We start from the raw sequence: 17,895 nt of genomic DNA, 5'->3' as shown, positions 1-17,895 counted from the left end.
TACTTCCAAAGACAACCGTATTATATATAGATATAACCAACATTCAGATTTATCTTATCACCTTATTGTCAAACCCAAGTAATATCACTGAAAGATTGCAAGTGTTTATGTGTTTTGGACTAGAATGAATTCATTGCCTGTTGTTTCTTATTCTCTTCTGCATCTCTGCCACAGAATTATCAAGGTTTTCTACTTTGACTTCTTAGTAGTCTCTGTCATATGATTGAGATATCTTAGAATTTAAAACTACTAATATAATTCTTTTATTTTTTATTTCATCTTTTTAGGGCTGCACCCGTGGCATATGGAAGTTCCCAGGCTAGGGGTCCAATGGGAGCTGTAGCCGCTGGCCTACGCCACAGCCACAGCAATGCGGGATCTGAGCCACATCTGCGACCTACACCACAGCTCATGGCAACACTGGATCCTTAACCCACTGAGCAAGGCCAGGGATTGAACCCACAACCTCATGGTTCCTAGTTGGATTCGCTAATCACTGAGCCATGACGGGAACTCCAAAAACCACTAATATAATTCTTGAGCCAACACCCATCATAAGTAGAAACTGAGGCCAAGTTATTCCATTTTAATATCAGAGAGTACATAGTGAGAAAAAACATAAGGAATACAAAATTAGCCAGCCCTCAAGATGCTCTAAAGCTTGTCATCTGAAAGGAAAATACCCATATAATATGCTCTCAAATATATAAGAAAGTATGGAGATTTGATCTAACTGTTCTGGCAATTTGGACAATCATTTGTGTGTTTTAGCCCAGACACCAAAGAGAACAGATCCGGCGTGTGTTCAGTGGATGTCTCTAAAGAATTCATTGGCATATCCAATCCACTCTGCCAGAGACTTTTTTGAGTTAGCTATGTAATTGTCAGGCTCTGGTCTACTTTTTTTATTTTGTTGCCTTATGAATTTATTTTCCTTCTTTATTAAACATGAAAGAACCTCAGATGACTAATGCATAACAAATGATTTTACATTTGTGAATCTATCTGGTCATGCTAGGGTAACAAACAACCCCCAACAGCAGTGGCTTACAGTAACAGATTTTATTTCTTATTCTACATAGAGGCTTCATGGTAATTACGGTTCAGTTTTGCATGTCTTCTTTATCTTAGGATCCAGACTGAAGGAGCAACCCCTTCAGTGAATTGAGAAATGGTGGAATCACTCATTAGTTCATAAAACTTCCACTCAGGAATGGCCCACAAAGCTCCTGCTCAAATTTCACTGGTTTAAGCAAGTCACATGGATGAGTCTGATTTTAGAAGTCATGAGAATATACTTCTTTTATAGGAAGAAACAGCAAGTAACTGGGAATAACGCAATTAATGTGTGGAAAGTATCTTAGGATATAATTTAAAAGTGTAAGGAAGGAAAGAACTCACCCAGAATTCTAATTGGAGTAACTCAGGCTTACTGTTCTAGTACAGCAGTGGCAGTTTGTGTGTGTGTGTGTGTGTGTGTTTTAAAATAGGTCTATTTTATATAATTGTAAAAATGAGCATAACATGCATCCCAGAGTTTACTGTAGCATTATTTTCAGTAGTCAAGAATTGGAAGCAACCTAGTGTCCAATGATAGATGAATGGATAAAGAAGGTGTGGTATATACATATTATTCAACCATAAAAATGAATGAACTCTTGCCATTTGCAACAATATGCGTGGAGCTGGAGGGTATTATGCTAAGTGAAGTAAGTCCGATGGACAAAGACAAATGCTGTATGATTTCACTTATATGTAGATCTAAAAAACAAAACGGGGTTCCTGTTGCAGCTCAGTGGTAATGAACCCGGCTAGTATCCATGAGGATGCAGGTTCAATCCCTGGCCCAGCTCAGTGGGTTAAGGATCTGGCGCTGCTGTAAGCTGTGTGTAGGTCTCAGACGTGGCTTGGATGTGGTGTGGCTGTGGCTGTGGCACAGGCTGGCAGCTGCAGCTCTAATTCAACCCCTAGCCTGGGAACTTCCATATGCTGCAGGTGTGGCCCTTAAAAAAAAAACAAAACAAAGAACAAGCATAACAAAACAGATGCAGACTCATAGACACAGAAAACAAACTAGTGATTGCCAAAGAGAAGGGAAGGTTGGGGAGATGGGTAAAAAAGTTGAGGTGATTAAGAAGTATAAACTTCCAGTTATAAAATAAATGTCACAGAGATATAATGTAAGCCTTAGGGAATATAGTCAATAATATTGTAACACTTTGTATGGTGACAGATGATAACCAGATTCATAGTGGTGATCATTTTGTAATGTATAAATATATCAAATCATATGTTATACGTCTAAAATTAATGTTACAAGTCAATATTGTTCAATAAAAATATCTGACAGATGTCAATGAAAATAGAAGAATAGTTAGCTCCAATGGTCCATCCCTCTATAGAAACATCCAAAAAAGCAAGCAAAAATTGTCAGTCAACATTGTCAGAACTCTGGAAAGGGGGCAAAGGTTTACAGAATCAAGTACACGCTGAAATTTTAAAAAGGCACCTTAGAAGTTCCTATTGTGGCTCAGCAGGTTAAGAACCCAACATTGTGTCTATGAGGATGTGGATTCAGTCCCTGGCCTCACTAAGCAGGCAAAGGATCTGGCATTACTGCAAGCTGTGCTGTAGGTCACAGGTACAGCTTGTATCTGGTGTTTCTATGGCTGTGGTGTAGGCCAGCAGCTGCAGCTCCGTTTCGATTCCCAGTCCTGGAACTTGTATATGCCACAAGTGTAGCCCTAAGAAGAAAAAAATAATAAAAAAATAAAAAGGCAATTTAAGAGAAGAAAAGTTTTGAGATATTCTTACTTACCCTGCCCACCTGCTCCTGGGTTCAGCAGAGACTTAAAGTGAATAAAAAATAGGAACAAAAGGAGTTCACTCTGGCTCAATGGAAATGAATCTGATCAGCATCCATAAGGTGACAGGTTTGATCCCTGGCCTCTCTCAGTGGGTTAAGGATCCGGGTTGCTGTGAACTGTGTTGTACATCGCAGACATGGTTTAGATCCTGCATTGCCGGGACTGTGGTGTAGCCATTGGCTACAATTCTACCCCTAGCCTGGGAACCTCCATATGCCACGGGTGTGGCCCTAAAAAAACAAAAAAGAAACAAAATAAGACCCAACTATATGTTGTCTATAAGAAACCTTCCTTGAATAAAAGGCATAGATAGATTAAAAATAGAGGGAATTTTAAAAATTTTTTACAGAGGCATAGTTGATTTATAATATTATATAAGCTTCAGATATATAACATACTGATTCACAATTTTTAATGTTCATACTCCATTTATAGTTATAAAATACTGTCCATATTCCCTGTGCCTTAAAATATATCCTTGTAGCTTATTTATTTTATAATAATAGCTTATACCACTTAGTCCCCTACTCCCAGCTTCTTTCTTCTTTCACAAAATTATTTTTTTCTATTCAGGACCTTTTGTGATCCCATACAGACTTTAGGATTATGTTTTCTAGTTCTATGAAAAATACCATCAGTATTTTGATACAGATTACACTGAATTAGTAGATTGCTTTGGGTAGTATGGATGTTTTAACAATATTAGTTCTTCTGACTCATGAGCATGGTATGTTTCCATTTTTTGTGTCATTTTCAACTTCTTTCATCAGTGTCTTAGAGTTTTCAGAGTACAGGTTCTTCACCTCCTTGCCTGAAACTTATTCCTAGGTATTTTATTCTCTTTGCCACAACTGTGAATATAATTGTCTTCTTAATTTCTCTTTCTTATAGTTCATGCATGTGTACAAATACAACAGATTTATGTACATTAATTTTGTGTCCTGCAACTTCATTAAATTCATTTACTAGTTCTAACAGGATTTTGGTGGAATTTAGGGCTTTCTATATATAGTTTTATATCATGTACACATAGTGAGAGTTTTACTACTTCTTTTTGCATTTGGATACCTTTTATTTCTTTTTCTTGTCTGATTGCTCTGGCTAGGACTTTGAATACTATGTTGAGCAAAAATATGGCTAGGACTTGCAATCCTATGTTGAATAAACAAAACATTAAAAACATCATTTTTTTGTTCCATGTCTTAAAGGAAAGCTCTGTTTCCTCCCCCAGGTTAGGAAAGTTTCCAGCCATTATTAAAATAAGTTTTCTTCCTCTTCTCTCTCTCTCTTCTCCATCTGTGGCCCTAGAATGTGGATGCACTTGATGATGTCCCAGAAGTTTCTTAAACTATCCTCATTACTTAGAATTCTTTTTTCATTATTGTTGTTTTGTTGTTCTGATTGAGTGGTTTCCACTAATTTGTCTGGAGGACAAACATATACAGGCTGTGTATATGTTCTGTATTATCTAATCTGCTGTTGATACCCTTTGGTGTATTTTTTACTCATTGACTGTATTCTTTCTGATTGGTTCTTTTCTGTATTTCCTAACTCTGTCAAAGTTCTCACTGTGTTCCTCCATTCTTCTCCCATATTCGGTGTGTGACTTTGTGACTTGTTTTGGACTATTTTTCAGGTAAATTACTTATCTCTGTTTCATTAAATTTTTCCCCCTGGGGTTTTATCTTATTCTTTCATCTGGAACAAATCCCTCTGTCTTCTCGTATTGTTGGATTTTCTGGGTCTGTTTCTATGAATTGCATAAAATAGTTACTTCTCCCAGTCTTGTGGTCTTGAGTAGAAGCATCTCCTCTGTAGACTGCATGTGCCAGGCAGCTTTGGCAGGCCAGCTGGAGCTGGAGCAAACATGGGAAGCCTTGGCAATCTGGGTGGAGCACCAGTGGCTTTTCAGACTACTGCCTCTGCACTGAGACTCAGAGTGATGAATTTGTGTTCAAGCCCCTTAAGAGTGGAGTCTTAGTTTCTTACAGCCCTCTAGCTCTACATAAGCCCTGCTGGTTTTCAAAGCCAATTTCAAAGGCTTGTCCTCCCAGTGCTGGAACTAAAGGCTGAAGTGCCCTGTGGTACTCACCCCGGCTTCAAGTCCTCATAGAGGAATTCTCAGGGTCATATCCTTTCCCATTCATGGGTCATCTCATCGGGGGTATGAGTCCTGACTACATTGTATCTCTGTTCCTCCTACTCCATCTTGATGTGATTTTTTTTTTTTAATATCCTTAATTGTGGAAGAGCTGTTCTGCTGGTCTTCAGGTCTTTCTCAGAGAGAGTTGTTTTATACATAATTGCAGTTTTGGTTTGTCTATGGAAGGACACGAGCTCAGGATCTTCCCACTCTGTCATCCTGATCCCACCTGTCAGATGTTTTTACATTTCATTTGGCTTTTTAATGAATCATCCTTTAAAAAAATCAGTTCTTATATTTTTCTAATTTATTAATTTCTAAATTTTGCATTTAATCAATTAATCCCTTTAATTTTGTTTTATCTAATGAATCTTTTTCTATAATTTAGACTTGAATGTTTAATTAATATGTCTTTCTTTAAAAACAAAGTTTTCTAATGCTAAGAAATTCATCTAAGCATAAAGTTATTTGTGTATTTCAGGTTTTAAACATAGTAGCCTATGTTATTTTTTTCTAAATAGTCTGTAATTATAGTACTTATTCTTCATTTGATCTAGAAATTATTATTGTTATTATTATTATTATTACTTGCTTTTTAGGACTGCACCTACGTCATATGGAGTTTCCCAGACTAGGGGTTGAATCAGAGCTTTAGCTGCTGGCTTATGCCACAGCCACAGCAACGCCAGATCTGAGCAGCATCTGTGACCTACACCACAGCTCATGGCAACACCAAATCCTTAACCCACTGAGCGAGGCCAGGGATTGAACCCACAACCTCATGTTTCCTAGTTGGATTAGTTTCCCTGAGCCAGAATGGGAACTCCTGATCTAGGAATTATTCTTTAAAGTGTTTTATTTAATTCTAAAACATTTTTTTTTTATTCTCTGGCATTTTGTTGTGTTTTCTTTTTAACTGCAGCCATGGCATATGAAAGTTCCTGGGCCAGGGATAGAATCAAGTTGCATCTGCAACCTATGCCACAGGTGTGGTAACACCAGATCCTTAACCTACTGTGTCATAGCTAGAATTCCTATTTCTACCTTTATTATATTGTAATCTGACTGGATGTATCTACTATAAATATTTCAATGTCATAAATATAAACATCATGAGTGCCTTATTGTCCCTGTGGGTTGTGCTATTTATTAATATAAAGTGCCATTTTTTAATCTCAATGATTTTTGTTTTGATTTCTATTTTGTCTGAGATTAATATTGTTAGTCTGCCCTTATTTCTGTTTGTCTTTGCCTGCTATAACATATCTCTTTGTTTTCAAACATCATGTCTTTTTAGTTTAGTAATAACTCTAGCAAACATAAATTAGTTGAAATTTTTTTCCTTAATCTGATAACATTTGTCTTTTAATTGAAAAAATAACACATTTTTTGATGTTAACTGATATTTAATCATATTCTTATCATTATTTTCTTTCTGTGTGTGTGTGTGTCCCAATAAATGTGTTCTTATTTCTTTTGTTTTCTTTGTTGTATTTTTCATTATCACATGTTTCGTTTCCTTTTCTGCTGATATTTTTAGAGTTTATTCATGTTATTTTTAGTTCATTATATTTAAAAATTGTGCCCTTATTTTGGTGCCAATATCAAGAATGAAACAGAATCTATGGTATCCCCCTCCTACCCCCAAATGGGACAATTATGTAAGCACATAATCTCCCTCATCTTCTGCATTTTTTGAACCATAAAATGCAGTTATGAACATTCCATTTTTTACATCATGACCATTCACTTTCAAGAACTTACTCTTAACATTAACATTAAGCTTCACAAATATATTAACAAAAATTATTTAGAGTAAATAATAAATGATACTGGATTCATTTCTCATGATTTTTACCACAGTTACTCCTTTCTAGATGTGTTCCATTCAGTTCTCTCTTTTTGAAATGTGAAGTCAGCACAATATTCTGTATCCCTGGGCATGTAGTCATATATATATATATATATATACAGAGAGAGAGAGAGAGAGAGAGAGAGAGTCTTTCTTTGTCTTTTTAGAGCCATACCCACAGCATATGGAGGTTCCCAGGCTAGGGGGCGAATCGGAGCTATTGCTGCCAACCTACACCACAGCCACAGCAATGCCAGATCCAAGCCACGTCTGCGACCTACACCACAGCTCATGGCAATGCCAAATCCTTAACCCAATGAGCAAGACCAGGGATCAAACCCGCAACCTCATGGTTCCTAGTCGGATTCATTTCCACTGCACCATGATGGGAACTCCGAGGCATATATTTGTGATAAATCTCTACAGTGTTTGAACAGTGCTTAAATGTGGATGCCTTTAGCCTGCCCATGCTCCCCAGTTTACCACAGTCTCCACTGCACTCTCCTGGATTCTTTATCTAACTGCCTTGTATTTCTACAACTTGTATTTTTAAATTCTCTTCTAGAGCTTCCTAGACCACATATGATTTCAAAGATCCAAGTGTTTATTATAAGATCCCAAATTCTTACATTGAGTGACATTCTGCCTTTTCTTTTCTGGACTTAGGCTTTGGAAGACCAAGTTTGGGAACTCCTTCAGGAAGCAGACAAGACAGCTGAAGAGAACAAGGATCAAAGCCAGGTCTATGATGCCATGGCCAAAACCCTGGGTGAAGCATGGGCAGCCCTGGTCTCCATGCTTGAGAGAAGAAGGGAGCTTCTCAGGCTGACTTCTGAGTTTTTTGAAAATGCTTTGGAGGTTTGTGTTCAGAAGAACTTTTACCTTTACATAAGAGCAAATGGAGAGCACTCTTGAAAATGTTTTATTTCCACAAATAGACACTGCAGTACATTCAAAAATGGCAGAAAAACCAAGATAGACACAATACTTTTAATTTTTGATTGTCTAAAAATAAAATTTTTAATATTTAAAATGTAGGCCCTCAAACAAAAACTAAGTACTGTTAATTAAAATTGATAAATATTAAGTATGGGAACTCTTATTCATAAGTCATTTTGATCTGCTTCCCTCTTTAGAAAATAGTACTCCAATTACTAAATCAAACAATTACCCCTGATTATAGGATTACTAGGAAATGCTGGTCTAGTATGTTCTTGTTAACTATAAGTTGGAGGATACAATTTCCTCTGCTACTTATGAAAAGGTAATTGCATAATAGTCCATAGAATACTGGACTTGTAAGCAAAGCATTTTATAGCATACTTTCCTAAGTACTAAGCTGAGTTTCCATAGTTTGAGCTCATCAAAACATAAGAGAAGGAAAAAGTCCCAGGCCTAAGAAGGTCATGGTTTTTATTGAATTTGGCTTTTTTTTTTTTTTTTTTTTGAGGAACCCAATTTCAAAATGTGATACTCAAAAGAACATTATCAAAAGAGGTGTTATATTTAGTATAAGATAGTTATTGGAAATTTCACTTTTAACTTCTCTGTCAAGTGGCAATACATTCATTTTGATGTGAGAGCACTGCTTCATTATGATAAAGCACCAGCTTTGAAAAATATGACATTTCCAAACTGAAAATTCAGGACTTAAATTCAAAATAATGAAGGAAAGAAGATTAGTAATAGAACATCAAAATTGGGCTAGACAATCTCATGCATCATGAACTCATTTAAAAGTTAAAAGGAGGAGCAAAAACTGTATTGTCACCTTCAAGGTTTGTTTTTCACAATTTGAAAACTGAAGTCCAACTCAAATCTTTCTATAGATTTTCTCAGGAAAAAGTTCTACACACAATTTTCTTTCCTGAGAAGAAATAAACCAGGTGAAATACACTTATAGGGGTTGAATTATAGATACATTTGATTAATTTCTTTCTTAGTAGGTGGGGTATAGGTATCAACTGCCCTTAAAATTAAGCTCATTTGAGCACAGAGTTATTTTCAAACATTCAGCCCAATATTTGTTTCTCACTGTGTAGGAGCATTAATGCTAGCAGATTTTCTGTATGATGAAAAATGACTTACAAATATTACATGAAATATAAAGAAGTCAACCCATTATTCAACTTAACACTCGGATTCCTAATAAAAAGATGAGTTGTTTTTATATTATCCTGCTTGCAGTTTTGTGGACCACTTCATACTTGACTGAAGGAAAACTCCAACGTAAAAGAATAGGGTCTTTGAAAAATGTCCCCTTGTTGTCACTTCTATTCTATTCTGTACAAGCTGCAGGAAAAAGAAAAGTGGGGGAAAGAAAACTTTTGGGAAGATTTTTCTGAGTAAAGCATTGTTTGTTTATTGTTTATTGTGTTTTTTTAAATGTCAAATAACAAGTTGAAATAGAGATGTAAGTTATATAGTGGCTCCAAAACTTCTTGTAGTATTCTGCAGGGAAAATCACATCACCGACCAGAGTTTTCTTTTGTTCTTTCTCTTTGAAGTTTCTCTTCAAAGAATGTCCTTAGAATCAGTTTTTAGAAATAGAATGAATTAAAAATGTAAATGATGTGGAGACAGGATCCCCTTATTGAACTATGTGCGTTCAGGAGTTCTTTAGAAATACAAAATTACTTCTTATGGCGTAGTTGATAGTAGTACAAGATGGGTTCAGGCTCACAGAAGTAATCATCACATAGGTAAGTCTCTTCTCAAACTCTGTGCTTCTCTTTAGGAACAGTGACCCCTAAGTAACAGTGACTGGTGTCCATCTCGTCATTCTAACAGGATGGTGGAAGCCTTCTCTGCATTTCAGGAGATGTGCTCAACAGTTTCTCTCTCATATTTCCATGCTTTCATAACTGGATTGTATATGGCTGTTGTAATAAGCAAAGCATAGTGGATCTTGTTAATCAAACAGTCACATAAAAATATTAAATATGACTAACTCCAGAGATAAGAGTTTGGATAAAACTTGGAAAAGAAGACAACCATTGTGATAGGCTTTGGTGTCTTTCTCACTGATACTTTGCCTTTGTGAGTTTATTCTGTACTTGATCCAAAGGTGCACATGTTGATTAGAATGCTCTTATGAACAAATAATAATTACCTTTGAATCTTAGGCTAAAACAAAGCAGTGTTTTGCCTGCTATTGTGGATATAGTGTACTAACATAACCAAGTATGTTTTGCCCTCTTCTAAAATGTGTTTCTGAGATTATTCCCCTGAGAAATCTGACATTGGTTTGAGCATCTCCCTTTCCTACTTCTTCTGTGGAGGAACCCAAGGAGAGACTGGTCATGTTCCTCACCATTTAGGGTGTCAAATTGCTGCTCCTTTTTTTTCTTGAGAAAAAGGGGAAATTTTCCACTTTTCATCCTTGCTGCATCTGATTTCATTTTTATTTCTATAAAAGTACATAAAATCATTAATAAAAATGCAAACAAAACTACAAATTTTAGATTTAAAAGCTGAATATTTACCTCCCCTCCCCTAACTCTAGTCCCATTTCTTCTCATAAAGCTAACCTTTCCATAGGTATCTTTTTGGACCACTTCCTGTACAAATGTATGTATTTTTGCTTCATATAAGAGAGGGGATTAGGGAGTCCCTGTTGTGGCTCAGCAAGTTAAGAACCTGACACAGTGTCTGTGAGGATGTGGGTTTGACCTCTGGCTTTGCTCAGTGGATTAAGGATCCTCTGTTGCTGCAAACTACAATGTAGATTGCAGGTGTGAGTCAGATCCCGCATTGCTGTGGCTATGGTGTAGGCCTGTAGCTGCAGCTCCAATCCAACCCCTTGCCCAGGAGCTTCCATATGCTGCAGGTATGGCCCTAACACTTAAAAAAAAAAGAAAAAATAAATAGAATTAAATATCACTTTTCGACCCTTTGGCTAAAATCAAGAGTAGAAATGGAATCAGACTTTTATTTTGAAACATATTTTTCAGTTCTAGGTATAATTATAGAGAAAAAAAGCCAACTATATTTCAACTTAAGTGGATTCCTAAGTTAAATTTACTAATAATTATGTTACCGGTTAGCCAGATTTGGTTGGTTTCTTTTAGCAAACTTTCTAGTTAGTTACTCTTTGACAAACTGCTTTAAAATGTTGGCAGTGGCTGTGTTTATTTCATAGGACACAATAGTTTTAGTTGAAAATTTCAGTAGGCATTGGAACAGTAAACAGATTGGTTTACTTCAGCATATTTCCAGGTGTGAAAAATTTACTACAGGCAAACGCATACCCTCATACAAACACCTGAGATAGCACTTGCTTACACAAACACACACATCATTGCACAAACTGATAAATACATACACAGTCCGCTCGGCCATTATTTCACACACAAAAAATTTGCAAATAACTAAAAGTAGCATGGTGGTTTTTATTTTTTCAAATGTCTTTTCCCTGTATTTCTGTTGTAGTTTGCCATTAAAATAGACCAAGCGGAAGATTTCCTCCAGAACACTCAGGAGTTTGAGAGTACTGACTCCTTGAAATCACTTCTTCAACTTCATGAACATCACACCAAAGGCAAGAAACATGTCTCTTTCTCACACAAGTTCAAGATTTTAAGGGTGTTAATACAAGAGTGCTTATGGGGGAGTTCAGCATAAATGAATCTGACTAGCATCCATGAGGATGCAGGTTCAATTCCTGGCCTCACTCAGTGGGTTAAGGATCCAGTGTTGCCTTGAGCTGTGGTGTAGGTCGCAGACGTGGCTTGGATCCTGTGTTGCTATGGCTGTGGTGTAGGCTGGCAGCTGCAGATCTGATTACACCCCTAGTCTGGGAACTGTCATATTGTGGGTATAGCCCTAAAAAGACAAAAAAAAAAAAAAAAAAAAAAAAAAAGAGTGCAATGAGTGCTTATGCAATACAGTATATTTTTAATTTATCTGATTGTATATACGTCACCTTGTTCCAAGTAGGGTTAAGCAGAGCTTTACTTTTGGTCATTTTCTGCAAGGAAGAACTAGTTGTAAATGATTTGCAGAGGCATTAGAGAAGGAGCCTTTGGAAGGTCCAGTTATTCAGTTTGCTGGGTCTCAGTTCCTAAAGAGGGGTCTTTTGCAATGGTCTCATCCTTGTAGCCTCTGCATCTAGTGAGATGCCAGCATGTGGTGGATCTTCACGAAATCTCTCTTGGTTGAATAAATGATTGAATTCTGTTCCTTCCAAGGACTGAATAAGGATTGAATTCTCTTCCTTCTAAGGTTGGATATTTGATTGAATTATATTCCTTCTAAGGATCAGGAAATACAAGTCAGCCTTTATAAATAACAGCCCTGGATAAGGAAATTTCCTTTTACTGTTTCAGTTTTTTAAAAAATGGTAATGAACTTTCTCTAGATAAGCATCTAATAAAAGAATAGAAAATATTTTTCAGCTCCTTCTGAAACAACAAGATAGTCTGATTGTTAACTAGCAATTAGTATGCTTGGCCATTTGGGGCAGAATTTGGGCTGGGCCAGGACTGTAATAGGGAAGGCATTTGTGGAAGAGTAGCTGTTTACTGTAATCTTTTTCTGTGGAAGCAGTTTAGATAAATAGGTAGAAAGGGTCTCTTCTTTTCTTCTTGATGGGTTCTTCTAAGTATCACTGCCAAATAGAGCCAAGTACAAGTGGATGGATGGCTTCCTGAACTCATTTGTCACAGTTCCAACTCACCTTCTAGCTTCACAACCCTGATCATGCTGGACAGGGGCCAAAAGTGTTTTTAAAACCACAAATAGATTTTGTATTTATATAACTCTTCAAAGAACCCTCCATAGTAGATCATTATTTTTCTAAAATCCAAAGATCAAAAGACTCACTCTTTCTTGTATAAATTTTATAAGACCCTACCACATATGTACATAGAATTTTAACTGCTTATTGGTCTATGGGGCCTGTCGCTAACAGGGGTTATAAACAGCAACAACAACAAAAAAAGGAGTTCCTGTCATGGCTCAGTGGTTAACAAACCCAGCTAGCATCCATCTCTGGCCTTGTTCAGTGGGTTAAAGATCCAGTGTTGCGTGAGCTGTGGTGTAGTTTGCAGATCTTGCGTTGCTCTGGCTGTGGTATAGACTGGCAGCTGCAGCTCTGATTGGACCCCTAGTCTGGGAACCTCCATATGCCCCCAGTACAGCCCTAAAAAGACAAATAAACAAACAGTAACAAAAGTATCAGTGTTAGAGCAGCAGTTTGCCCACTTTTTGGCAGTGGTGGCAGTCTAGCTGGGCCCAAAGGGGTAAACAGACTCACATTAAATTCCTTTTAGGTGACTGGAAAGTGAATCAGTTCCAGGCCACTGAGATGGGTTCTGTGGTCTCAATGCAATCTTCATCCCGCCAGCATGATCACACAGCAATCTCACCTGTGGTAACTTGACAGTGACTGATGCTTTTGTTCCAGAGGTTCAGTACTAAGGCAATCAAGTGACAGCATTTTCTAGAGGGACTGGAGAGGGAAGGGGCATTGTGGAAGTAGGGACTTTTCCATCAATAGTTGGGGATGGAGCCGCAAGGAGGGAAATGCCTTAATGCTGTTTTCCTGTTGTTAATGTTGGCTCCTTTAGTTACCAGGATCTGCGGCTCAGTGAGCCAGTTTTCAGGGGCCATGTGCTGCTCTGTTTGGAGACCTGGGCTGCAGGACCCTGGCATCCAGTGGATGCTGAGACCAATGCCCTGCCTTGCAGGGGTGTCCACAGCAACTCCTCTTAATCTGAAGAGATGGATAGCAATGTAAGCCAAAAACAGCAAACAGTTTATTTTCGGGAGGGCAAAATACTCTTCCGTCTTGATGGAATGTTTTCTGTGACATTTGTGTGCTCTTCTGTGTGGTACTTGAAGCACAGGAGACTCTAGTCAGGATACTTGCCTGAGGATGGCTCCCAGGGCTTTTTTTTCATAAATAGAGAGTTGGTGAAATTTATTAATCAACTTATTCAGTGGGATATGATTAGGACTAGCTGATTTGAAATGCATGTTCAAGGACAAAACTCTGATTTTTAGTTAAGGACATCATATCTGTCAGTTCATGTAGGATGCTGTAACAAAATATCACAGATTAGGTGGCTTATAAACAGTAGCAGTTTATTTCTCACAGTTCTGGAGTCTGGATGCTTTGGATCAGGGGGACAGTATGGTCAGGTAAGGGCCCTCTTCCTGACTGTAGACTTCTCACTGGAGCCTCACATAGCAGAAGGGGTTAGGAAGCGGTGTGAGGTCTCTTTGGTAAGAACACTAATCCCATTCATATGGGCTTCATCCTCAGGATCTAAGCACCTCCCAAAGGCTCCACCTCCTGTCACTGTCACATTGGGCATTGAGATTTCAGCATATGAGTTTTAGGGGGACACACATTCAGATCATAGCAATATCTATGATCTTTAAATTTAAGGAAATAAGTGATTTCTGTAACAACAGCTAGCAATTCTAATAAGGTCCCGAGATGTTGATCAGTGAGTAGCATGAAACGTGAATGTTAGGATGACAGAGGTTAATAATACAACTGCAATAATTCTAATTAAACTTATCCTTAATATTTATTATATTTCAAAACCTATAACTTTTCTTTCTTCAGCAATGCTAAGGCTGAGATGTGTGTGAGAGACTTACTCTCTAGGATTTCAGAGATCAGAGCCAGGATGAATGGGTTGGAGGTTTTGCCCTCTGGAAAGTTACAGAATAAGTTTGTTCCCTCCACTACATGACAATTCTTAGAACAATTAAAGACTAGCATGTCTTCTCCAATCATCTCTTCTTTGGATGACACATGCCTAGTTAGTCTCTTCCAGACTATTTACCAGCCTAATTGCTTTCAGTTCAATAAGACATAATTAAACAATGTTTCCTGAACCCATGCCAGGTGACAAAACCAGAGTCATATGTGTTGGAAGAGTACATGGCCCTTGTCCTTAGGAAGCCTACAGTTTGGTGGGGCACATATACATTTATCAGTGAATTCTCTCTGTGCTTTCTGTAGGTTCCTCTGTTACACCACCCAGGACACTGTGCTGTAATTATTTCCCTGTTTGTCTGCATCATCAGATTCTGACTCTGGAGGACTGGGATTAGTACATCTCTGAATCTCCAGGGTTTAGAATAGCATCCAACTCCAAATATGTTTATTGAGTGTTATTTGTGTATAGTCCCTATTTAAGACTCAGTAGCAGGATGCAAAAGTGAGCAATAAACAGGTACTACAGAGACATTAAGAGAAGAAAATTATTGGTTCTAAGCTCTGAAGAATCACAATTGAACCCTTCAGTTTTCCAATGGCCTTCTTAAAATGAACGTAATACCTAAGAAGCTTCCTCACAGGAACAATTATATTATTAGTTCTTTTTTCTTAGAGATTATATATATATTTGCTTTTTAGGGCTGCACCCACAGCATATGGAAGTTCCCAGGCTAGGGGTCGAATCAGAGCTACAGCTACCAGCCTATGCCACAGCCACAGCAAAGTGGGATCCAAGCCGCGTCTGCAAACTTCACCACAGCTCACAGCAATGCCGGGTCCTTAACCCACTGAGCAAAGCCAGGGATTGAACCTGCATCCTTATGGATCCTAGTTGGGTTCGTTAACTGCTGAGCCACGAAGAGAACTCTGAGTTTCTATGTATTTTAAATGTGGCTGAAACATAGTTTCATTGGGGATCTATTTACTGTTTTCTCTGTGTTTGTGTATATTTGAAAATGCCCATTGAATGAGTTTAAGAAATACCATCTCACTGAGTAACATTTGGAATATTTAAAAATGTATTTGGAATCCATGATCTCAATGTCAAAATGTAATCTTGATGCTTTTTAGAAATGCTCACTTGGAAAGGCTATTTAGCAAGCTATAAATTTACTTTAACTTGTATATATCCCTCATTTATCCTACTTATACTTGATAATGATGGCAAACTATAAAAGATACTAGTATATAATGTACTTTAATATTGCTTTTTAGTTATAATGATAATCAAAATAATTAAATAATAAACATTATTGGGTATGTACTAGCCTCACATCACAAGATGTTATGTCAGCAAGAAGCATTTTATATATGCAGAAGAAATACAATCATTAAAATAAATGCACTGTAGAGATTTTGTATTTCTTAAAGATCATGAGGTACATAGACAGTTTACCCTTGAGGAAAAATACATCGACTGATGGAATAAATAGCTAGGAAAATACAAATAGTAAAAAAAAAGAAAAAAGAAAAAAGTAAGAGACTGACAGAGGAAGAACCAAAGGAACTGACAGAGGAAACTTAGAGACCAATTAATCCACTTTAAGGACCATAGTGGTAGCAGGTAATAGACTGAGGGTAGGTAGTTGGCCTGCATTTTGCAGGTCAACTTTGGCTCAGGAGTCTGCATGCCTGGTGGTACCTTGGTAGTGATTATGCTGTTTTGGCAGAAGTTGAAACAGAAAACAGAAACAGATTGCAAATAGAAATTTGGGCTATTTATATGTATTTTCTGGGGACCAGAACAGTTTGGCCTTACCCACTGTCAGTGTGCAATAACCTGAGCACATAAGGCTGTATTTCCCTCCTTCCTTTGAAAAGCTTATTGTGTAAAAGCAAGTTAATGAAAGGAAGGAAGGGGGTACTATGTGGAAAGCCCACCACCTGCCCACACTTCTGTGTGGGTGGTGTGTGTGTGTGTAACTGTTCACAATATCATAACAAGCTCTTCAATGCAAAAGAAATACGTATACCTATATACAGAGAATCAGTCATAGTGATGATAAAGTTAAGACTATACAAACCAAACTCTTCAGTTTAATAGGCAAGAACTTCTAAAACCTGTTTTAACCTCATTTTCACATTCCTCCTTTCCCTTCCACATAAGAGTTTTTCTAGGCAGAGTTTTTTTCCCCTGCCCTTGGCTGCCCCTCCCATCTTGTTCATGTTTTCTTCCACTTCCACTCCATTTAAGAAATATGCTTTAATATTAATGCTCTCCCTGACTTTTCTGCTTCTGTGTGAATTACCTTATCCCCTGTCCGGCTTTAAGACAGCAGTTAGTTTTGTTGTTTGTTTCTTTGTATTATTAATTGCCAATCAAATTGCCTCATACACCTCATCATACCTTTTTCGCTCTGCACAGATAACACCATCTAATGCTTTATTGGACAGATCTAGGTCATGTGGCATACACTGTTTCAAATTCTTTCCTTTTTTATTTCAAAATATCTCTTTGTAGTATCTTCACTTATCCGTCTCTCTTCCGGCTCTCGAAAAAGGTGTCAGTTAAAAGAGACAATTGACCCAGCTACCACAGCCTCTTCACGGCTGTGTTGTTAACTGTGAGTGCTAGAGTGCTTGAGCACAGTGGGAAGAACCCTGAGCTACTAACCAGAATGTGTGGCTTTTAGTCCATGTGTAATAATCTGATGCATTTGCTCTCTAGGTGCTCTTCACAGTTCTCCCACCTAAAAATAAAAGTAGTGCATTCAACCCTGCTGATCATCTACACCCTTTTTTTTTCCTTCTAACAACAAATGTCTCCAAGAGGGTCCTTTCTTGTTGACTTCACTACTTCACTGACTTCCCCCTTCTCAACCTGGTAACTTGGCTTCTGTTTCTATCACCTACCCTTCATAGGGCCCCAAGTCTTCCCAATATCTCTCTTTTATATCTCTGGAGAACTGCTCATCTCTAGCACCTATAGCTCTCCTAATTCTTCCTCCAAATTAAAAATACATTTGATTTCATTCAAGCATTCTCCAGAATTTATTGAACATCTCCCCTGTGCCAGCCACTACACTCGTGCTGAGGATACAGTCACGATCCCTGTTGTCATATTGCCCTGGAGCCTGGTGACAAAGACAGACAGTCAGCTAACCCAACACATGGATGTAGAACTATAGCTGTGATAAAAGCTGTAAGTGAGCGACATTGTGCTATGAGAACATGTAACAGGAGGATTTGGTCCAGTCTGGTTTGCGCTTTGAGGAATTGACAACTGACTTAAGACTGATGTGTGAATAAAGTAGAGAAGGAAGAGGTTGAGGAGAACAGTGTCGCTGGCAGAGAACAT

At 37.7% G+C, this 17,895-nt stretch overlaps 1 protein-coding gene across 1 annotated transcript in view; it reads left to right on the top strand.

Moving 5' to 3' along the window:
- The window catches only part of CCDC141 (coiled-coil domain containing 141), a 210,572-nt gene that overhangs the window by 55,127 nt on the left and 137,550 nt on the right, over positions 1 to 17,895 (top strand). Inside the window, 2 exon segments of the mRNA XM_021075317.1 lie at positions 7,529 to 7,720; positions 11,294 to 11,402. Coding sequence (XP_020930976.1) covers positions 7,529 to 7,720; positions 11,294 to 11,402 — 301 coding nt within the window.

This window comes from Sus scrofa, chromosome 15 (assembly GCF_000003025.6).
Source record: "Sus scrofa isolate TJ Tabasco breed Duroc chromosome 15, Sscrofa11.1, whole genome shotgun sequence".
Lineage (NCBI taxonomy): Eukaryota > Metazoa > Chordata > Mammalia > Artiodactyla > Suidae > Sus > Sus scrofa.
Note: the sequence above shows the minus strand (reverse complement) of the source record. Positions and strands in the feature narration are given on the sequence as shown.